The 15,178-nt window shown below is 55.7% G+C and overlaps 1 protein-coding gene across 2 annotated transcripts in view; it reads left to right on the top strand.

The window, feature by feature from the left end:
- The window catches only part of VWF (von Willebrand factor), a 93,653-nt gene that overhangs the window by 33,174 nt on the left and 45,301 nt on the right, over window positions 1–15,178 (top strand). For both annotated transcript variants that reach the window (XM_040979009.1, XM_040979010.1), the window contains 9 exons: window positions 914–1,109; window positions 1,490–1,705; window positions 3,166–3,406; window positions 4,015–4,103; window positions 5,117–5,277; window positions 8,865–8,968; window positions 9,481–9,619; window positions 11,883–12,017; window positions 13,351–13,497. In XM_040979009.1, coding sequence (XP_040834943.1) covers window positions 914–1,109; window positions 1,490–1,705; window positions 3,166–3,406; window positions 4,015–4,103; window positions 5,117–5,277; window positions 8,865–8,968; window positions 9,481–9,619; window positions 11,883–12,017; window positions 13,351–13,497 — 1,428 coding nt within the window. The remainder of the gene's footprint in view (window positions 1–913; window positions 1,110–1,489; window positions 1,706–3,165; window positions 3,407–4,014; window positions 4,104–5,116; window positions 5,278–8,864; window positions 8,969–9,480; window positions 9,620–11,882; window positions 12,018–13,350; window positions 13,498–15,178) is intronic.

Here is a 15,178-nt window from a genome sequence, read left to right as displayed (position 1 = left end):
GCAGTCCCAGGCAAAGGGCAGGTGCACCTGCTCAGCTGTCCCTGAATGTGCCCCTTGGGTGTCTTGAGGGCATTTCCTGGGTCAGGGCCTGCCGGAGTGAGAGCCTTGCTGAGCCCCTGAGCCCCCTCCTTCTCCCTGTGACCCCTGGAGTCTCCTCTGGCCTGGTCAGGAGGCCCGTGGCTGTGTGGAGTGCAGCTCAGGAGGGCAGTGCCGCATCTTTAGCTACCTGCCAACTTGTGTGTGACCCCTCTGACCTTGAATCTCACGGGGGTCAGGGGCAAGGGCTTAGCTGTTCTGCTTGGAAAGGCACGGTTGTTTCAGCAGGCCCTGGGGTGGGGTGGAGGGCAAGCTCCTGACTCATGCCTTGGGAGCTTGGGCAGGTCACAAGTCCACCTGGCCTTCAGGCTTTCCACCTTTTATTTATTTATGTTTTACACTTATTTGAGGCAGATACACACACACACAGATGCACACACACAGATATCTTCCACCTGCTGGTTCTGCAGGTGGTCTGCAATGGCCAGGGCTGACCCCAGCTGAACCCAGGAGCCTGGAACTCTGTGCGGTTTCCCACGTGGGTGGCAGGGAGCCACATCCTTGGGCCATCTCCTGCTGCCTTCCTAGGTACCTTAGCAGGGAGCTGGAGCAGGACTTGGGAGGGAGGGGGCAAGCCATGGCAGTGCTGCTGGTGTAACTGGCTGTACCACCACGAGACTGTGGAGCACAGGTGGAACATTGGAGCAAGGATGGAATGGCAGGGCTGGCCCGGCTGCAACCTGGTCCCTTCTCGGCCCGGGTGAGGTTGGGTGGAGGGTAGAGGGCTGCTCTGTGCCTGCTGCTAGGCACTCAGGAGACCTGGTGTGGTTAAAAGCAAGCAAATGGAAGGGCTGGCTGCCTTGGCCTCTGCCCGCAGCTGTCTCCAGTTTACGCCGGAAGGACGTGTGGCTTGTGCGGGAACTTCAACGGTGACAGGGGCGACGACTTCCTGTCCCCCGCGGGCCTGGTGGAGTCCTTGGTGGAAGACTTTGGCAACGCTTGGAAGCTGCACCCCGACTGCCCGGACCTGAGGAAGCAGCACGCGGACCCCTGCAGCCGCAACCCGCGCCAGGGTGAGCGCGCCCGTAGGAGTGGGTTGGAAAGGGGCAGAACCTTCCGTGGGCAGTGGTGGGGGTGGCAGTGGGGGTGACCGGGTGTGGTGCTGCACCCTGCCAGGGCGTGCCCCTGGGAGGGCCTGGAGAGTTCTTGGCTTGAGCCATCGGCATGTAACCATCTGCCTCTTGATCATGTCCTTGTCCCCTAAGGGTCTTTGAGGGACGTGGAGAAAGACAAGGGCAGCTCCTGGGACCCCATCCAGGCTGCCCGCTGCTGCATTTCAGCCATCCTTTGGGAACCAAGCCCAGATAGAGAGGGCAGCAGTGGACTCAAGCCACCGCCCTGGCACAGGCCACCTGCTCCATCCCGGGCTCTCTCTTTTTTATCGCCTCCGCAGCCAGGTTCGCGGAGGAGGCATGCACGCTCCTGACGTCCTCCAAGTTTGAGGCCTGCCACCCGGCCGTCAGTCCGCTGCCCTACCTGCGCAACTGCCGCTACGACGTGTGTGCCTGCCCCGATGGCAAGGAGTGTCTGTGCGGCGCCCTGGCCAGCTACGCTGCTGCCTGCGCTCGGAGAGGCGTGCAAGTGGCGTGGCGTGAGCCCAGCTTCTGCGGTGGGTGCCCCACTCTCCACTGGCCTCTGCCTTTGGCTTCTGCAAAGCGCTCTCTCTTGGCTCCTTTCCCTGAGACGTAGGCCCCTGGACTAGCATGGGGGGGGGGCAAGCACAGTTCCTTTGCATGCCCCTGTTCCCGTGCAATTGCCGGCAGGCCACGGCGGTGGGGTCCAGCTCTCCCCGCAGGTAGGACGGTGTTCCGAAGGCCAGGTTGGAGTCTGCACGGGGAGCCATCCTGCAGCTGCCCTCACCTAGTGTTTGATATGGGGCACTGTCAGATGGTGCCACAGCTGTGTCCCCGCGTCCTTTGTGGATCTGATGAAGGCCGTGAAATGCAGACATAGAGTCTTGGCACCGCGAAAAGTTACTTATAATTACGTAGCCCTGTTCTCAGCCACCTTTAATTCACACTCTGCATTGGAGCTGGCGTCGGCTGCTGCCACGCTCTGCTCCTTTGAGCCAAATGATGGGCCTCATTTGTTTGTTGCTGCTGTTGTTTCTTTGGGGACATTTTCTGAGTGCCCTCAGGGCCAATGTAGATCCCACATAGGCACTGCCTTCTTACAAGATGCCCATCACGTTGAGCCAAAGGATGACCGCATTCAGGGCAGGATCGATCAAGGAGCGCTCTCCAGAAGAGGTGTTTTTGCCTGTGATCCTGGGCAGAAAGGGAACGTAGTGGGGGCACACACCCTGCAGGGCAGGGGTGAGTGGCTGTTTTGATTTTTGGACAGAATATAGGGGCTGACGCTATGAGATCATGAATTAAGCTGCCACCTGCTGGGCTAGCATCGCATTTGGGTGCTGGTTCAGGTCCTGGCTGCTCCAGTGTCCTACCCAACTACCATTGTGCCTGGGAAAGCAGCAAGCACAGGGTGGCCAATCCAGGCACTCTTGCGGGAGACCCAGATAAAGTTCCTAGCTTAATCAGGGGCTCGCGGTCATCTGGGGAGTGAACCAGCAGATGCAAGGTCTCTTTCTCTCCACCTTCTGTAACTCCGCCTTTCAAATGAATAAATACATTTTAAGAAAAGAATTGGCCTTAGGTGCCTGGCAAATGGTAGCCCCTGCTGTCGTTCCCAGTTCCTTTCAATAGCCACGGCTTTAAAATCTACCAGCACTTCCACTGTGTCTCAGGCTGCAAGATCTCGGAGGTCAGATGGGTATGGGCTTCCACAGTTATAATGCAATTAAGGAGAATGAGTTTATTTGGGTGCAAAAACTTTTTTTTTTTTGGTAAGATGTAGAAAATGTGTATTATACAAAAGTATTAGCAGATGGAAAAATATTTGCACTCACACTTTTATTTTCAATTCCATTTCCCAGTACCCATTGACATAGTAGAGTTTGCAGATACCATGGGGGGAGGTCCCAGCTGCAGGCTTTGGCACCCCAAGTCCTAAAGCCGCTATCGTCATCTGACATTGGCTCCGATGCCAGCTGTCTGCCTTCTCTTGCAGCCCTCAGCTGCCCAGTGGGCCAAGAGTACCAGCAGTGTGGGACGCCCTGCAACCTGACCTGCCGCTCTCTCTCCCACCCGGACGAGGAGTGCAATGAGGGCTGCCTGGAGGGCTGCTTCTGTCCCCCGGGGCTGTACCAGGAGGAGAGCGGGCAGTGTGTGCCCAAGGCTCAGTGCCCCTGTTACTACGATGGCGAGACCTTCCGGCCTGGAGACGTCTTCTCCGATCTTCATACCATGTGGTAGGTACACGCCGCTGGCCCGGGGAGGCTTGGAGAGGCCTGGCATGGCTGAGCTGGGGTCTTCCCGTGTGTGAAAGGGTAGCCAGGAAGTGGCTTGTGTGGAGTGGCGCAGCACATCTGGAGTGAAGTAAGGCTTCCCCACTCTGGGAGCAACTGGATTTTTCCAGGTGGGCAGGGTGGGGAGTGTGATTTCTTGAGCTTTCTTGTTAGCTGTCATGGCTTGGGTCTCATTTCCTTGCAGGCCTTGCTAGAGGTGTGGAGAAGGAATTCTGGGGTGGGTGGTGGGGGGCTGCAGGTGTGCCCAGACTTGTTCCGGAGCTGGTTGAGTTATACAGCTGGGTGGGGGCTGAAGGGCAAGCAGGGGTGAGGTGTGGAGGAAGGAATCAGGAGTGGGCAGGGTTGCTTTGTCCTCTGGTCGCATGGAGTCACTGGCACTGATGAATGATGTGACGGGTTCCACTCACACACAAAAAGGAAGGGTGATGCCCTGGTGGCTGCAGGTGGGTGGCGGACGTAGTGGGGCAGGCAGGGGTGCGTGGCGGTGAGACGATGGAGCCTGCAGGTGCAGACCGCTGGGTGAAGCTGGGCTGTGCCTGTCCCCTCTGCAGCTACTGTGAGGATGGCTTCATGCACTGCACCTCGAGCGGAGCCCCCGGGAACCTGCTGCCCCCTGCCGCCATCGCCCCCTCACACCGCAGTAAGTACCCGCTTCTCCCTTCCACACGTGCTGGCTGGGCCCAGGACTGCGCGGGTTTCTGCGTTTGTGTCAGTTGACCACGCAAGTGTGTGGCTTTTGCGTTTCGGAAGGAAGAGGAGGAGTCTGAACAAGATGTGGGGTCTGGGGAGGGCAGGAGGACTCCTGAGAGCCTGGCTGTGCACAGGCTGAGCTCAGCCCAGTCTCTCTCTCGCTCTCTTTCTTCTCTTCCTCTCTCTCTCTCTCCCTCCCTCCCGTCCTCTCTTTCTTCCTCCCTAGATTTATTTATTTTTATTGGAAAAGCAGATTTACAAGAGAGAAGGAGAGATAGAAAGATCTTTCATCCATTGGTTCACTACCCAAGTGGCTGCAATAGCTAGAGTCAAGCTGATATGAAGCCAGGAGATTCTTCCAGGTCTCCCATGCAGCTGCAGGGTTCTAAGGCTTTGGACCATTGCTTAACTGCTTTCCCAGGCCACAAGCAGGGAGCTAGTTGGGAAGTGGAGTAGCTGGGACATGAACTGGCACCCCCATAGGATGACAGGGCTTGGGGGTGGAGGATTATCCAGTTGAGCTATTATGCCGGGCCTGCCTCTTTCTCTCACTCTCTTGGTGTGGCTCCATGTGCCCAGCCTCCTTTGCTTCAAGGTCAGGAACCTCGTACAGTTCTGGGAAACCCATGTAGCTTTTTGGAGTTCCAGCTTCCTGGAATTGGATTTCATAACAATGCCAGGCTGGAACGTCTACTAGTAACAGCATCCTGCCATCTCCTGCAAGGTCAAGGGTATAAAAAGAGGTGGCCAGTAGATGAAGGCCAGGGTCGAGTGAGCTCTGACCTGTGCAGGCAAAGGTCAGGAGCTCAGATGAGAGCCCGGATGAAATTGCTGTCCCAGTGCTGCCCGGGGAGTCTGGCTCTCGGCTCCAGGCCGAGGACATGAAATGGTGGCTGCCGGGTGTGGACCCTGAAACCATTTCCCTCCCTCCCTCGTTACCTCTCTGGTTTTCCCTCCCTCAAGGCAAACGGAGCCTGTACTGCCGCCCTCCCATGGTCAAGTTCGTGTGTCCTGCCGACAACCCACGCGCCCAGGGCCTGGAGTGTGCCAAGACGTGTCAAAATTATGACTTGGAGTGCATGAGCAGCGGCTGTGTCTCAGGCTGCCTCTGTCCCCCAGGCATGGTGAGCCACCTGCTCCATCTTCCCCTTATGTGGTCCTGCAGGGGTGTGTGTATGGGGGCGGGTCTCAAGGAGGGAAAGAGCCAGGAGTTGAATTGGGGTGGCAGTGGGGGCCAGGTGGCCCTTGGGAAGGAGTTGGTAGGAAGCTTTCCCAAGGGCTGCGGGAAGCTAGAGGGATGCACACACTTTTGAATAGGATTTGTAAAAGTTCAGGAGGATGAACCTGCCACTCCATTCGTAAGTCAGGGGTTCTAGAGAAGTCTCCTCCCCACGCCGCTGCAGTGGATGGGCCTTACTGTGCCTCTGCTGTGATGTGTGTCCAGGGGTCTTGGCCAGCTCTGACCAACCCCATCCCCATCCCCCTTCCTGGAGGCTCTGCCCGTGGGGTCCCAGGCAGTGCTGCTTGGCATCCAGTTGATCCGTGTGCCTCACAGGAAGGCTCTGAGCTTGCCCCAGTCTCCACTCTCCTTCCCTCCAGGGACAAGGCCAGCATTGTGATCAATCTGTTACATAAATATTGTTCTTGTCACTCAGAAGGGTGCAGCTTCTAGAGTGTTCTGTTTTGAATGCATCTTGTATTACCCAAAGCGAGGGGCAAAGGGATGGGGCAGAGTTTTGGAGGCCAGGGTGGGCAAATGCAGGTGGTTCTGACCTGGCCTTAGTGGTGATGGTAGGGGTCTTCCTTAATTGTGTGGTTCTCCCTTGCTCCTGCCTCAGGGGATTCTGGGGGTGTCTTCTTAATGGGGGGGCTCTAGTCTGGCCTATGAGCGTAGGTGGTTATATACAGAGTGAGGTGTTTGTGTGTGGGGGGATGCTGTAAGGGCTGGATGAGGAGACGGGAGCACAGGGGACATGTGCTGTGTGTGCAGGGTCGGGGTGGAGCTTTGGGGCCAGGCATCACGCTTTGGGGCTCGCCCTCCCCCTGTGGATCCCAGGACTCCTCTGAGCTTTAGAGGCAGGATGGCATGAGCAGACTTCCAAACCTTTTTTCCTTCAGTTAAGAAGACGTTGAATCGTTCTACCTCTAGATCCGTATTACCTGAAGCCAGCACTAGGTGGCAGCCAAGGCCAGCCCATTGCTCTGCTCACTGGCCTCCTGAGCTGGACCTGTCACAGCTCTGAAGGGCAGAGGGGCTGGGACCCCTGGAACCCTCCTGTCACAGGACAGGAGGCTCAGGAAGGTCAAAGAGGCAGAGTTACTGCGAGGGTGGAAGCTCTTGCCCCCAGTCCCAGATCAATCTCCTTGCTCTCTGTTGGGGAGTCCTGGTCCCCACATGCTGGGGGGGGGGGGTGCGGGGAGAGAGAGACCTACTGGTTCAGTTTGCAGATGGATGGCTGCACTGGCTGAGCTGGGTTGATCCAAAGCCAAGTCAAGAGCCAGAAACTTCCCCTGGCTCTCCCACTTGCTTGCAGATCCCCAAGCACTTGGGCATTTTTTGCTGCTTTCTCGGGCACATTACCTGGGAGCTGGATCAAAGTGAAACAGCCTGGACTGGAACCAGTGCCAGAGGTCTCCCATCTGCTGACTTGCTTCCCCGGTAGCCCATGGCCGCCAGGAGCCAGCAGCCGCATCCAGGTCCCCCACACGCAGAGGACTTGGCTGTCTCTGCTGCCCCCTCCCAGTGTACTAGCAGGGAGCTGGAGGAGGGTGGGACTCTGTACCTGGCACCTGGCTAGGGCATATGGAGGTCCCGGGTGGGAGCCCAGCATAAGGTCCAGCCCTGTTTTAGGCTAAATCTGAGGTGTGACTGGGCTTGCCACACCACCTTCCCTGCCTTGTGCCTTGGCCTCTGTTGGGCTTCTCTGGGAATTGATGGACGAGCTGTTGTTGTCACCAGTGGCATGGCTGGGGTGTAACCGCGGCACCCCAGAGCTGAGTGGGCATCTGTGTTTTGTGCCCGCTGCGGACACGACCTCTCTCCCTGTCCTTGCAGCTAAGCCTGATTTTTGTCCCCACTGGGGCCCAGCGTGCACCTGTCGTTCTGACAGTGTCCACTAGGCGGCAGGCCTTGGATTTAAGTGAGGCTGTGTGTGTGTGTGTGTGTGTGTGTGTGTGTGTGTGTGTGTGTGTGTGTGTGAAGGGTGGTCCCAGGAGGTCAGAGTGGCTGAGGGTGGGGTCCGCTCCCCACCACCCCGTTCCCTTGCTCTGCATTCTGCTGTGCATCACCTGGCCCGGGTGGTGGAGCTCTGGAGTTCCTCCTGATGGCAGGGGAGGACAGGGTTAACACCCACACCGGCGCGTGTGCGCACACACACACTCCTGATACACACATCACACACAGAAGCAAGACATACACACGCACACACCTGTGCAACACACATGCCTGAACATATCCACATGGGATTTGAGCTCCTGGTCTGTGCTGTGGAAGCCTGTCTGATAGAATCGCTCTTGCAGGAGTCTCCTCCTCCTCGTGGCTCTGCCCAGGTAGCTGTGGGACCAAGGTGCCGTGCTGTGGTGCCTTCACCTGGGGGTGTGGCTCTAGTTTCTGAGACCGCCCAAGGCCAGCTCGGGTCGCAGCAGGTGTCTGGACCTGCCTCCTGACACTGTGAGAGAAGCAGATCCAACGTTGGGATCACGGTGTTGACAATTCCTGTGAACTGCTGTGGCTGCGGGTCCCCCAGTACGCCCCTGCCTCAGCCGCCACGGACCCGAGGGGCGCACTGTGCTCGGGTGTGGAGGGCAGTGCAGTGGAACGTGCTGGGCAGCGGGTGTCAGGCCCTCAGGCGTCGGGAAGGGAGGGTCTGGGTGGCTCGGATCCTGCTTGGTGCTGGTTCTCACATCCCGGGCACCGTGTACATTGTACTAGACACCATGTCCCTTCTCTGTAATTATAACAAACCGAATACTCAGTGAACAATGTTTGGAGTATTTGAAACCGAACCCCCACCCCTCCCAAATCCAACAATGGATTCTCCCACTCACTCCCTCATCTCAACCCCAAAAAGCAGCTTCTGGCTTTCCTTGAAATGTGTGCATCTGGGTATACAGTTGGGGCCACATGTGTGCAATCAGGTATACAGTTGGGGCCACATGTTCACAGTCAGGTATACAGTTGGGGCCATGTGCTCCTTGTATTACACATGAGCAGCATGAGCAGTGCTCACACACCTGGAGGCTGCTCGCAGACGCTGTTCTGGAAGCCTTGTGGGTCGGTGGTGCCTGGGGATTGCTATGTGGGCTTAGTCATCTTCCTGCAGTGCAACACTTAAATGCTTCTGCTTTTTGTTGCCAGAGGTTGTTTTTTGTGACTGCGTGTCACAGCTCCTTTTCTTGGGGAGGGGTGTTGGCAGTGGTGTGGGCTGCCCTTTCCATGCAGTGACTGGGCTAGGCCAGCCTCAGTTGATGCCACACCTGCAGGGTGTGAGATGGTCCTGAGCAGCCGGCCTCTTCACCGGTTTGGTCTTGCAGTGTGGACGGTGGGACCCGTGTTTGTCAAGCCCTAACCAGGGTGAAGGCTCTTCAGCGTGCCGGGCCTGTGGCCAGAGCCATCCCCGAGGGACAAGATGACAATGGCGCCTCCTGGAGTGGGGGGTGAGGGGGTCAGTCATGGTGGCCCCTGAGACAGCCGTCCTCTCTCTCCCCTCAGGTCCGGCATGAGAACAAATGTGTTGACCTGGAGAGGTGTCCCTGCTTCCACCAGGGTCGGGAGTACGCCCCTGGGGAGACGGTGAAAATGAACTGCAACACCTGGTGAGGCTGTGTGCTTGGGGAGGCGCTTGCCTATGGCTGAGCTCGAGGCAGGCACCTGCGGAGACCTGGGCATGCTGCTTCTTGCCTCAGAGCCTCTGTTTATCCATCTGTAAAGTGGGGATAACCTGCACCCCGCTGGCCCTGGCAGACTCCATGGGGTGCCTCCGTGGGGTGCCTCCATGGCACACAGATCTCTTCCGTGGACTGTGAGTGGTGGGTGGCATCCGAGGTCCTGGGCCTTGTCTCCTGGACCACCCTGAGCAAACACTCCCTTTCCCTGCCTCGCTGCTGTTTCCCCCTTGGGACCTGGCAGAGGCACGACTTCCCTCTCCTGCTGGGCCCCGTGCTGGGTTCCTGCAGGCTTCACATCCTCAACTTCTAGAGGCTTCCTGGAGGTGACCCCGGGACTCCCATACCTTTCTTCGTTGCACCCTCCCTTGCCCCCCAGTACTCACCCTGGGGCTCCCCACACCAATTGCCCATTCCATCACTTTCGCTGTCTCTCTTCCCAGTGTCTGTCGAGACCGGAAGTGGAACTGCACGACCCGTGTGTGCGATGCCACGTGCTCCACCATCGGCATGGCTCACTACCTCACTTTTGACGGGCTCAAGTACATGTTTCCGGGGGAGTGCCAGTACGTCCTGGCGCAGGTGAGGGTGATGGAGACGTGGGCTTGCACGGGAGGGTGGGTGTTCTGTGCGAGAACTCTTGGTTCTGCCAGAGCCAACCGCTGCACATGATGCTCCCCTGCCTGCAAGCATCTCCCAGTCCCGGCATGCAGCATCTGGGGAAGTGGCGAGGTTGGAAACCCCAAGGGCACTTCTGTCTCTTCCTTCTGCTCGCTGGAGTTCTGTGAGGACTGGCCAGAGCTCACTCACAGGGGTGCTGTGGGTGATGTGACTGGTCCCAGGATCCCCTGCCTGCTAGCACCCATGTGTAACGGCCAGGGTGCAGGGTCCGGTGCAGGCACCCTGGGCAGTGCATGCCGCAGGGGACTGTGGAGTTTGCTTCCTGCCCTGAGCTCCTTTGCTGCTGTTCACCGTCTTCCCCTCTTATCTGGGACGGCACTCAGAATGGGGAGGGGAACAGGGAGTCACAGAAAGGCCTGTCTGTTCATCAGTGCGAGAAAGAGACCAGGAAATCCTTATGTTGACCCCTGCGGCTCCAGTCCACGCTTCACGGATTCCCGTGCAGTTATCATGCAGGTTGACCCCGAGTGGGTGTACCTCCCTGTTGGGGAAGGGGTCTCCCCATGATGCTTTTTATGCAAATGTGTCCTCTTGGGAGGAAGAGCAGGCGGGGGCCAGTGCGGGTAGAAGAGACCCCCAGGAACAGACCCCCAGGAACCTCAGCCCTGGTGGTCCAGGGCCATCGTATGGTGCAGAGTATAGTGGGATGTAGTGGGAGTGGGTGAAAGCAGTGGCAGCCCAGCCAGCAGGGCCTTCCTCACCCAGCCCGGTCTAGCTGGACACAGGGTCGGCGGGGAGCAGCCCAGGGACCTGGGGCGTGTGCCCTTGAGAGCTGTCCCCAGATCATGTCTGGAAGCTGTTTGGCTGTTCCTAAGCCTCATAGCAAAGATGGGATGAGGCCAGCTTCGCAGCTCAGCTCTCACACTAGCTTCAAATCCGAGCATCCGGCACCAGCGAGGAACTCCGTGCCCCAAGAAACAGCTGGCCTGGCCCTTCCCCTGGCCAGACAAACCCGCTAGTGGTCCAAATCTTGTCCCATACTTCTCCATCTCCTTCCACCTGTTTCCACCTTCTTGGGCGGACAACATCAGACTAACCTGTGCTTTGAAAAAAAAAAAAATCCCAGCTGGCTGCCAGGACCACTTATTCCCTCTTTTGGCTTTCAAATCTTACTCACTTAGCCCAGCAGTCCCATTTAGTGGACTGTTGGCTTGGGGTGTGGAAGGCAGTGTGTGTGGTGTTGTGTGTCCGTGGGTATATGTCCGTATGTCTGGGTATGTGTGCGGGTCTTCAGACAGCTCATGGAAAATGTGTGTTATATAAACAATGTGTGTGGATTTCAATTCTTCTTGTACCAAAACAAAACTTACCTTGTAACTCCTTTTTTTCCCATGAACTTTTGAAGTGCCTTGTATGCGTATATGTGTGTATATGTAGATGTGTGGGGTACATGTGTACATATGAGCATATGTATACATTTGTATAAAAGTGTGGTGTGTGTGCATATGTGTGTACATGTGTGTGTGAGTGCGTGAATGTGTGTGCATGTGTGTGAGTGGCAAGTATTCACTCAGTGTTACCCTGTACGGGAGCAGAACTAAGACCCAGTCATTTATCCAACCTGATTGTTTTCTGTTTTCCCCGTCACACCCCAGGAGTGGCCCCAAGTAGGAGGTATTTTTGCTTAATATTCTGTGTAGTGGACCAAGGGGAGAGTGTTTCTTTATCCTCGGTAAGCAACTGGACATAGGATCCCAGGCCCCGGGAGCTGTGTCGACTCGGCCCTGGTGATGTGTCTGAGCCAGCAGTGCAGAGGGAACCCAACAGAGTTTAGAGCTGCCAGGTGCCTTGTAGTCAAGCTGTCCTAGTTACCTGGATGGGGCTGTGAAGTGGACTTTGGGCGCTGGCTTGCAGCCTGGTATGCCCATCAGTGCCCAGCACCTGACACTCTCCCTGTGGCTTGCGTCCTTTGCTTCTGCAGCATTGCCCACCACCGCCCGCACTGACCACGGGTACCTGGTTCATCTGTGATGGCCGAGGAGCACACACCTGCTGAGGGAGCTCACCTGGGCATGGCCAGCCCCCTCCTTTTTCCTTTCTCCTTCTCTCTTCCTGCACCCTCAGACCCGTCACATCCTCTAAAGCAAGGCCTGAGATGCTGAGCTTCTAGTCTGGGTGGAGGACAGGGGAGTAATGCTTCCCTTCTGGTGTCCTTTTCCCCCAGGATTACTGTGGAGGGAACTCTGGCACCTTTCGGATCCTGGTGGGGAATGAGGGCTGTGGCTACCCCTCAGTGGCATGCAAGAAGCGGGTCACCATCCTGGTGGAAGGAGCAGAGATAGAGCTGTTTAATGGGGAGGTAAGTGTGAGCCTTCCCTCTGTCTCTCCCCCCCTTGATGCTTCCAAAAACATTCATAAGCATTCATGTAGCAGGTGTGGGAATGGAAATGTGTGCAGCCATTGCAGACAAGGAGGCAGAGGCATAGCACCTGGCTTTAACACATTCTTTGAGAAGAATAACACAGTGTGGATAACACAGTCCCATGGTAGTCCGAGTGAAGACACAAAGCATGATATGCCTGTGTGAACACAGGACTTGTTGAGGTGACTGGAGCTTGGAGGGACGTCTTTTTTGTAAAGGCTGCCGTGTCTTATCCATGGACCCAGGACCCTCAGGGCATGTCTGAAATGGATAATACTGAGTGCTGGGTATCCTGTGTTCTTTGCTATATACACCCATGCATACGTATGATAAAGTTTAATTTAAAAGTTATGCACAGTAAGAGATAAACACTTGTAACTACTAATAAAATAGAGCATTTTGAATGATGCACAGTGATAAAAAGTTATTTGAACTTATAAATAATCTATTTCTGGAATTTTCCAGGTTGACTGAACTGTAGGAAACAAAACCACAGTTAAGGAGTAGTGGGGGAGGAGTGCTCCTGGGAGGATAAACTTATCACTTAATCCCATTTTCCTGTGAGCGTTTTGAAACATCCTCACATATTGTTTGCAAGGGACAGTGTGATGGGAGAATCTTATTTCCTTTATGTTTCTGAGTTCTTGGCTGACAGGCATTTTTGAAGGAGTTTAAAGGAGAAGTAGACAGTCTCTGTGCACTGGGAGCTTACCAAGTGGCTCTCAGAAGGGCGCACAGGATCTCTTGGGAGATTCCATTGCAAATCCGGTCCCTGTGCTTGGTCCTCAGAGCCTGTGACACAGGGGATAGGAGGTGACTTCTCCACTGCTTGGCAAGGGTGACTTTTGACCGGGCATCTACAGGGTCCACTGTGTTTCAAAGGCAGCTCTGTGGAGGACAGTTGGTGACAGTAATGTTGTAAAAGGTGTTCAGACTTGCGATGACACACTTTCACACATGACCACCCCTGCCCGTGGTTCTTTTACCAAGGAGAAGAACCCTGCAACGGGGCAAATGTTCTTCGCATCAGCCTGTTTCCTAAACAAAGAATTCAGCCAAGGGTACAGAACGAGGCTTTGAGAGGGTTCTTGGTAACTTGGATGCAGATATGCCCAGGTGTGGTGCTGGCCTGCAGAGAGCCGGCTGTCAGCGAGCAGGCAGGTGGGGTGTGCACCCCTGGAAGGGGACAGACGGACAGGTGTGCAGCTGAGGGAGGGCCTGACTTCTCCCACCTCCCCTCACCCTCCCTGTCCTGCTCTCTCTCCTCCAGGTGAATGTGAAGAGTCCTCTGAAGGACGAGACACACTTTGAGGTGATAGAGTCGGGCCGCTATGTTCTCCTGCTGCTGGGCAGGGCCCTGAGTGTGGTATGGGATCGCCGCCTGGGCGTCTCCGTGGTCCTGAAAGAGACATACCAGGTCAGTTGGCGCTGTTTTGCTTTATGCCGTCTGTGACGTGCCATTTGGACTTGTGGTCAGCTCCTCGAATGACCACCTGCTGTTCTGGCCCACCCTCTGGCATCCTCTGCTTCAGTCCATGGACTTCAGATTTAGCTTTAAGCCTGGGCCCCTCCTGGAGGCAGGCAGCACCTGGGAAGGGTTAGGGTAGTCTGGGGATCTAGTGGTTTGCTCATGCGCCTTGTGCTGTTCATGTCCACAAATGAAAGAAGAATGGAAGCCATGAAGTTTTGCCTTTAGGAGGGATCCTTCTTGATATTCTCATGGCAATGTCCCCAGTCCACAGGCCAGAATGATTTGAGAGCTACTTGTAAATCTGCTGACAACCTGATTCTGAGAAATATCGCAGTATTGGTCTAGGGCCCTTGTTACCCTGTGGTCCTGGAAGGCAGAGCCCTCGGATCACCTACTTTCCTCCTGGAGGGTTCTGGAGAACTTCTGCCTTGTCTGGATCCTGGGGGCTGCCTGCCTTACCAGACCCTGTGATCGCATGGAACTCGCCTGGTTATCCCAGCATCGTCTCCATGCCTCAAGATCCATAACCCCATCTCACCCCTTTTGGCCATGTGGATTTATCCATTTCCTATTGCTATAACAAAATGCCCAAGGTTGGGTATTTTATAAGGAAAAGAGGTTTTCGTTAGTTCTTGGCTTTGGAGGCTGAAAGTCCACAGTTGGGTGCCCCAGCTGTTCAGCCCCTGTTGAGGGGGACCCCTGGCTGTGTCATGTGATGAGGCAGAAACAGAAAGAGAGGAGGCTGCATCAAGGAGGGCTTGTGTGGCCAGACGGAAAGCTAGAGGGACAGAGGGACTCAGGGGCTAGGTGTGTCCTTTTCACAACAGCCCACTCGCGGGGAACTCGCTGGGCTGCCGTGAGAGCTACACCGACCTTTTCTGAGGCTGTGCCCTCCCAGTGACCTGGTCACAATCCACATGGCCCCACCTCTTAAAGATTCCTGGATTCCTCTCCCGCTCTGTGTTACCCCTCTCAGGGACCAAGTACCCCGCATACAAACCTTTGGGGAGTGAACTCAAACTATGTTTCTGGGGGGTTAGGGCATGGTATCTGTGAAGGGCACTGTTTGGCCTTTTAGAACCTTGGTGGAAATCAATTCTAGGAAGGATTGCATTTCAGATAGGTTGATGTGAGGGCACCTGTGTGAAGAGGTGACATCTAAACAGGGTCTCCAGTGAACGGAAGGCATGAGCCAGGGGGAGGTGGGCTAGTGTATGCCGAGGGCCTGGAGTGGCAGGTGTTTGAATGGGGAGGCCAGTGTGGCTGTAGAGTAGGGGCTTAGAGTGAATGGTGGTTGGTGAGGGGAGGCAGAGGCCAGTGGCCATACCAGGGGAGCTATTAGGTCATGTCTTTCTTTTTGTGTCCAATTGTGAGAAGATTCTTAAACATTTCCCAGTAGTATTGTATTCCAGCCAGTTCTTTCCCAGCTTACTGAAGCAAAATAGAATTAAAGATTTTTCTTTGTCTCAAGACAGGACTCCAAGTGTGCTGTAAAAGTGTAGCACCTTTTCTTGTCCAGGCTAGATAGCTCCAGTTCTTTCCGTTGTCTTTATAAGGTGGTTTTTCACTCATGGAGTGATCAACACATTTAGGGCTTGTTGTGTAAGACCTAGCTTCCCTAGTGATG

Source organism: Ochotona curzoniae, unplaced genomic scaffold (assembly GCF_017591425.1).
Source record: "Ochotona curzoniae isolate NIBS_2020 unplaced genomic scaffold, NIBS_Ocur_1.0 contig_2927, whole genome shotgun sequence".
Lineage (NCBI taxonomy): Eukaryota > Metazoa > Chordata > Mammalia > Lagomorpha > Ochotonidae > Ochotona > Ochotona curzoniae.
This window is presented reverse-complemented; position numbering and strand designations above follow the sequence as displayed.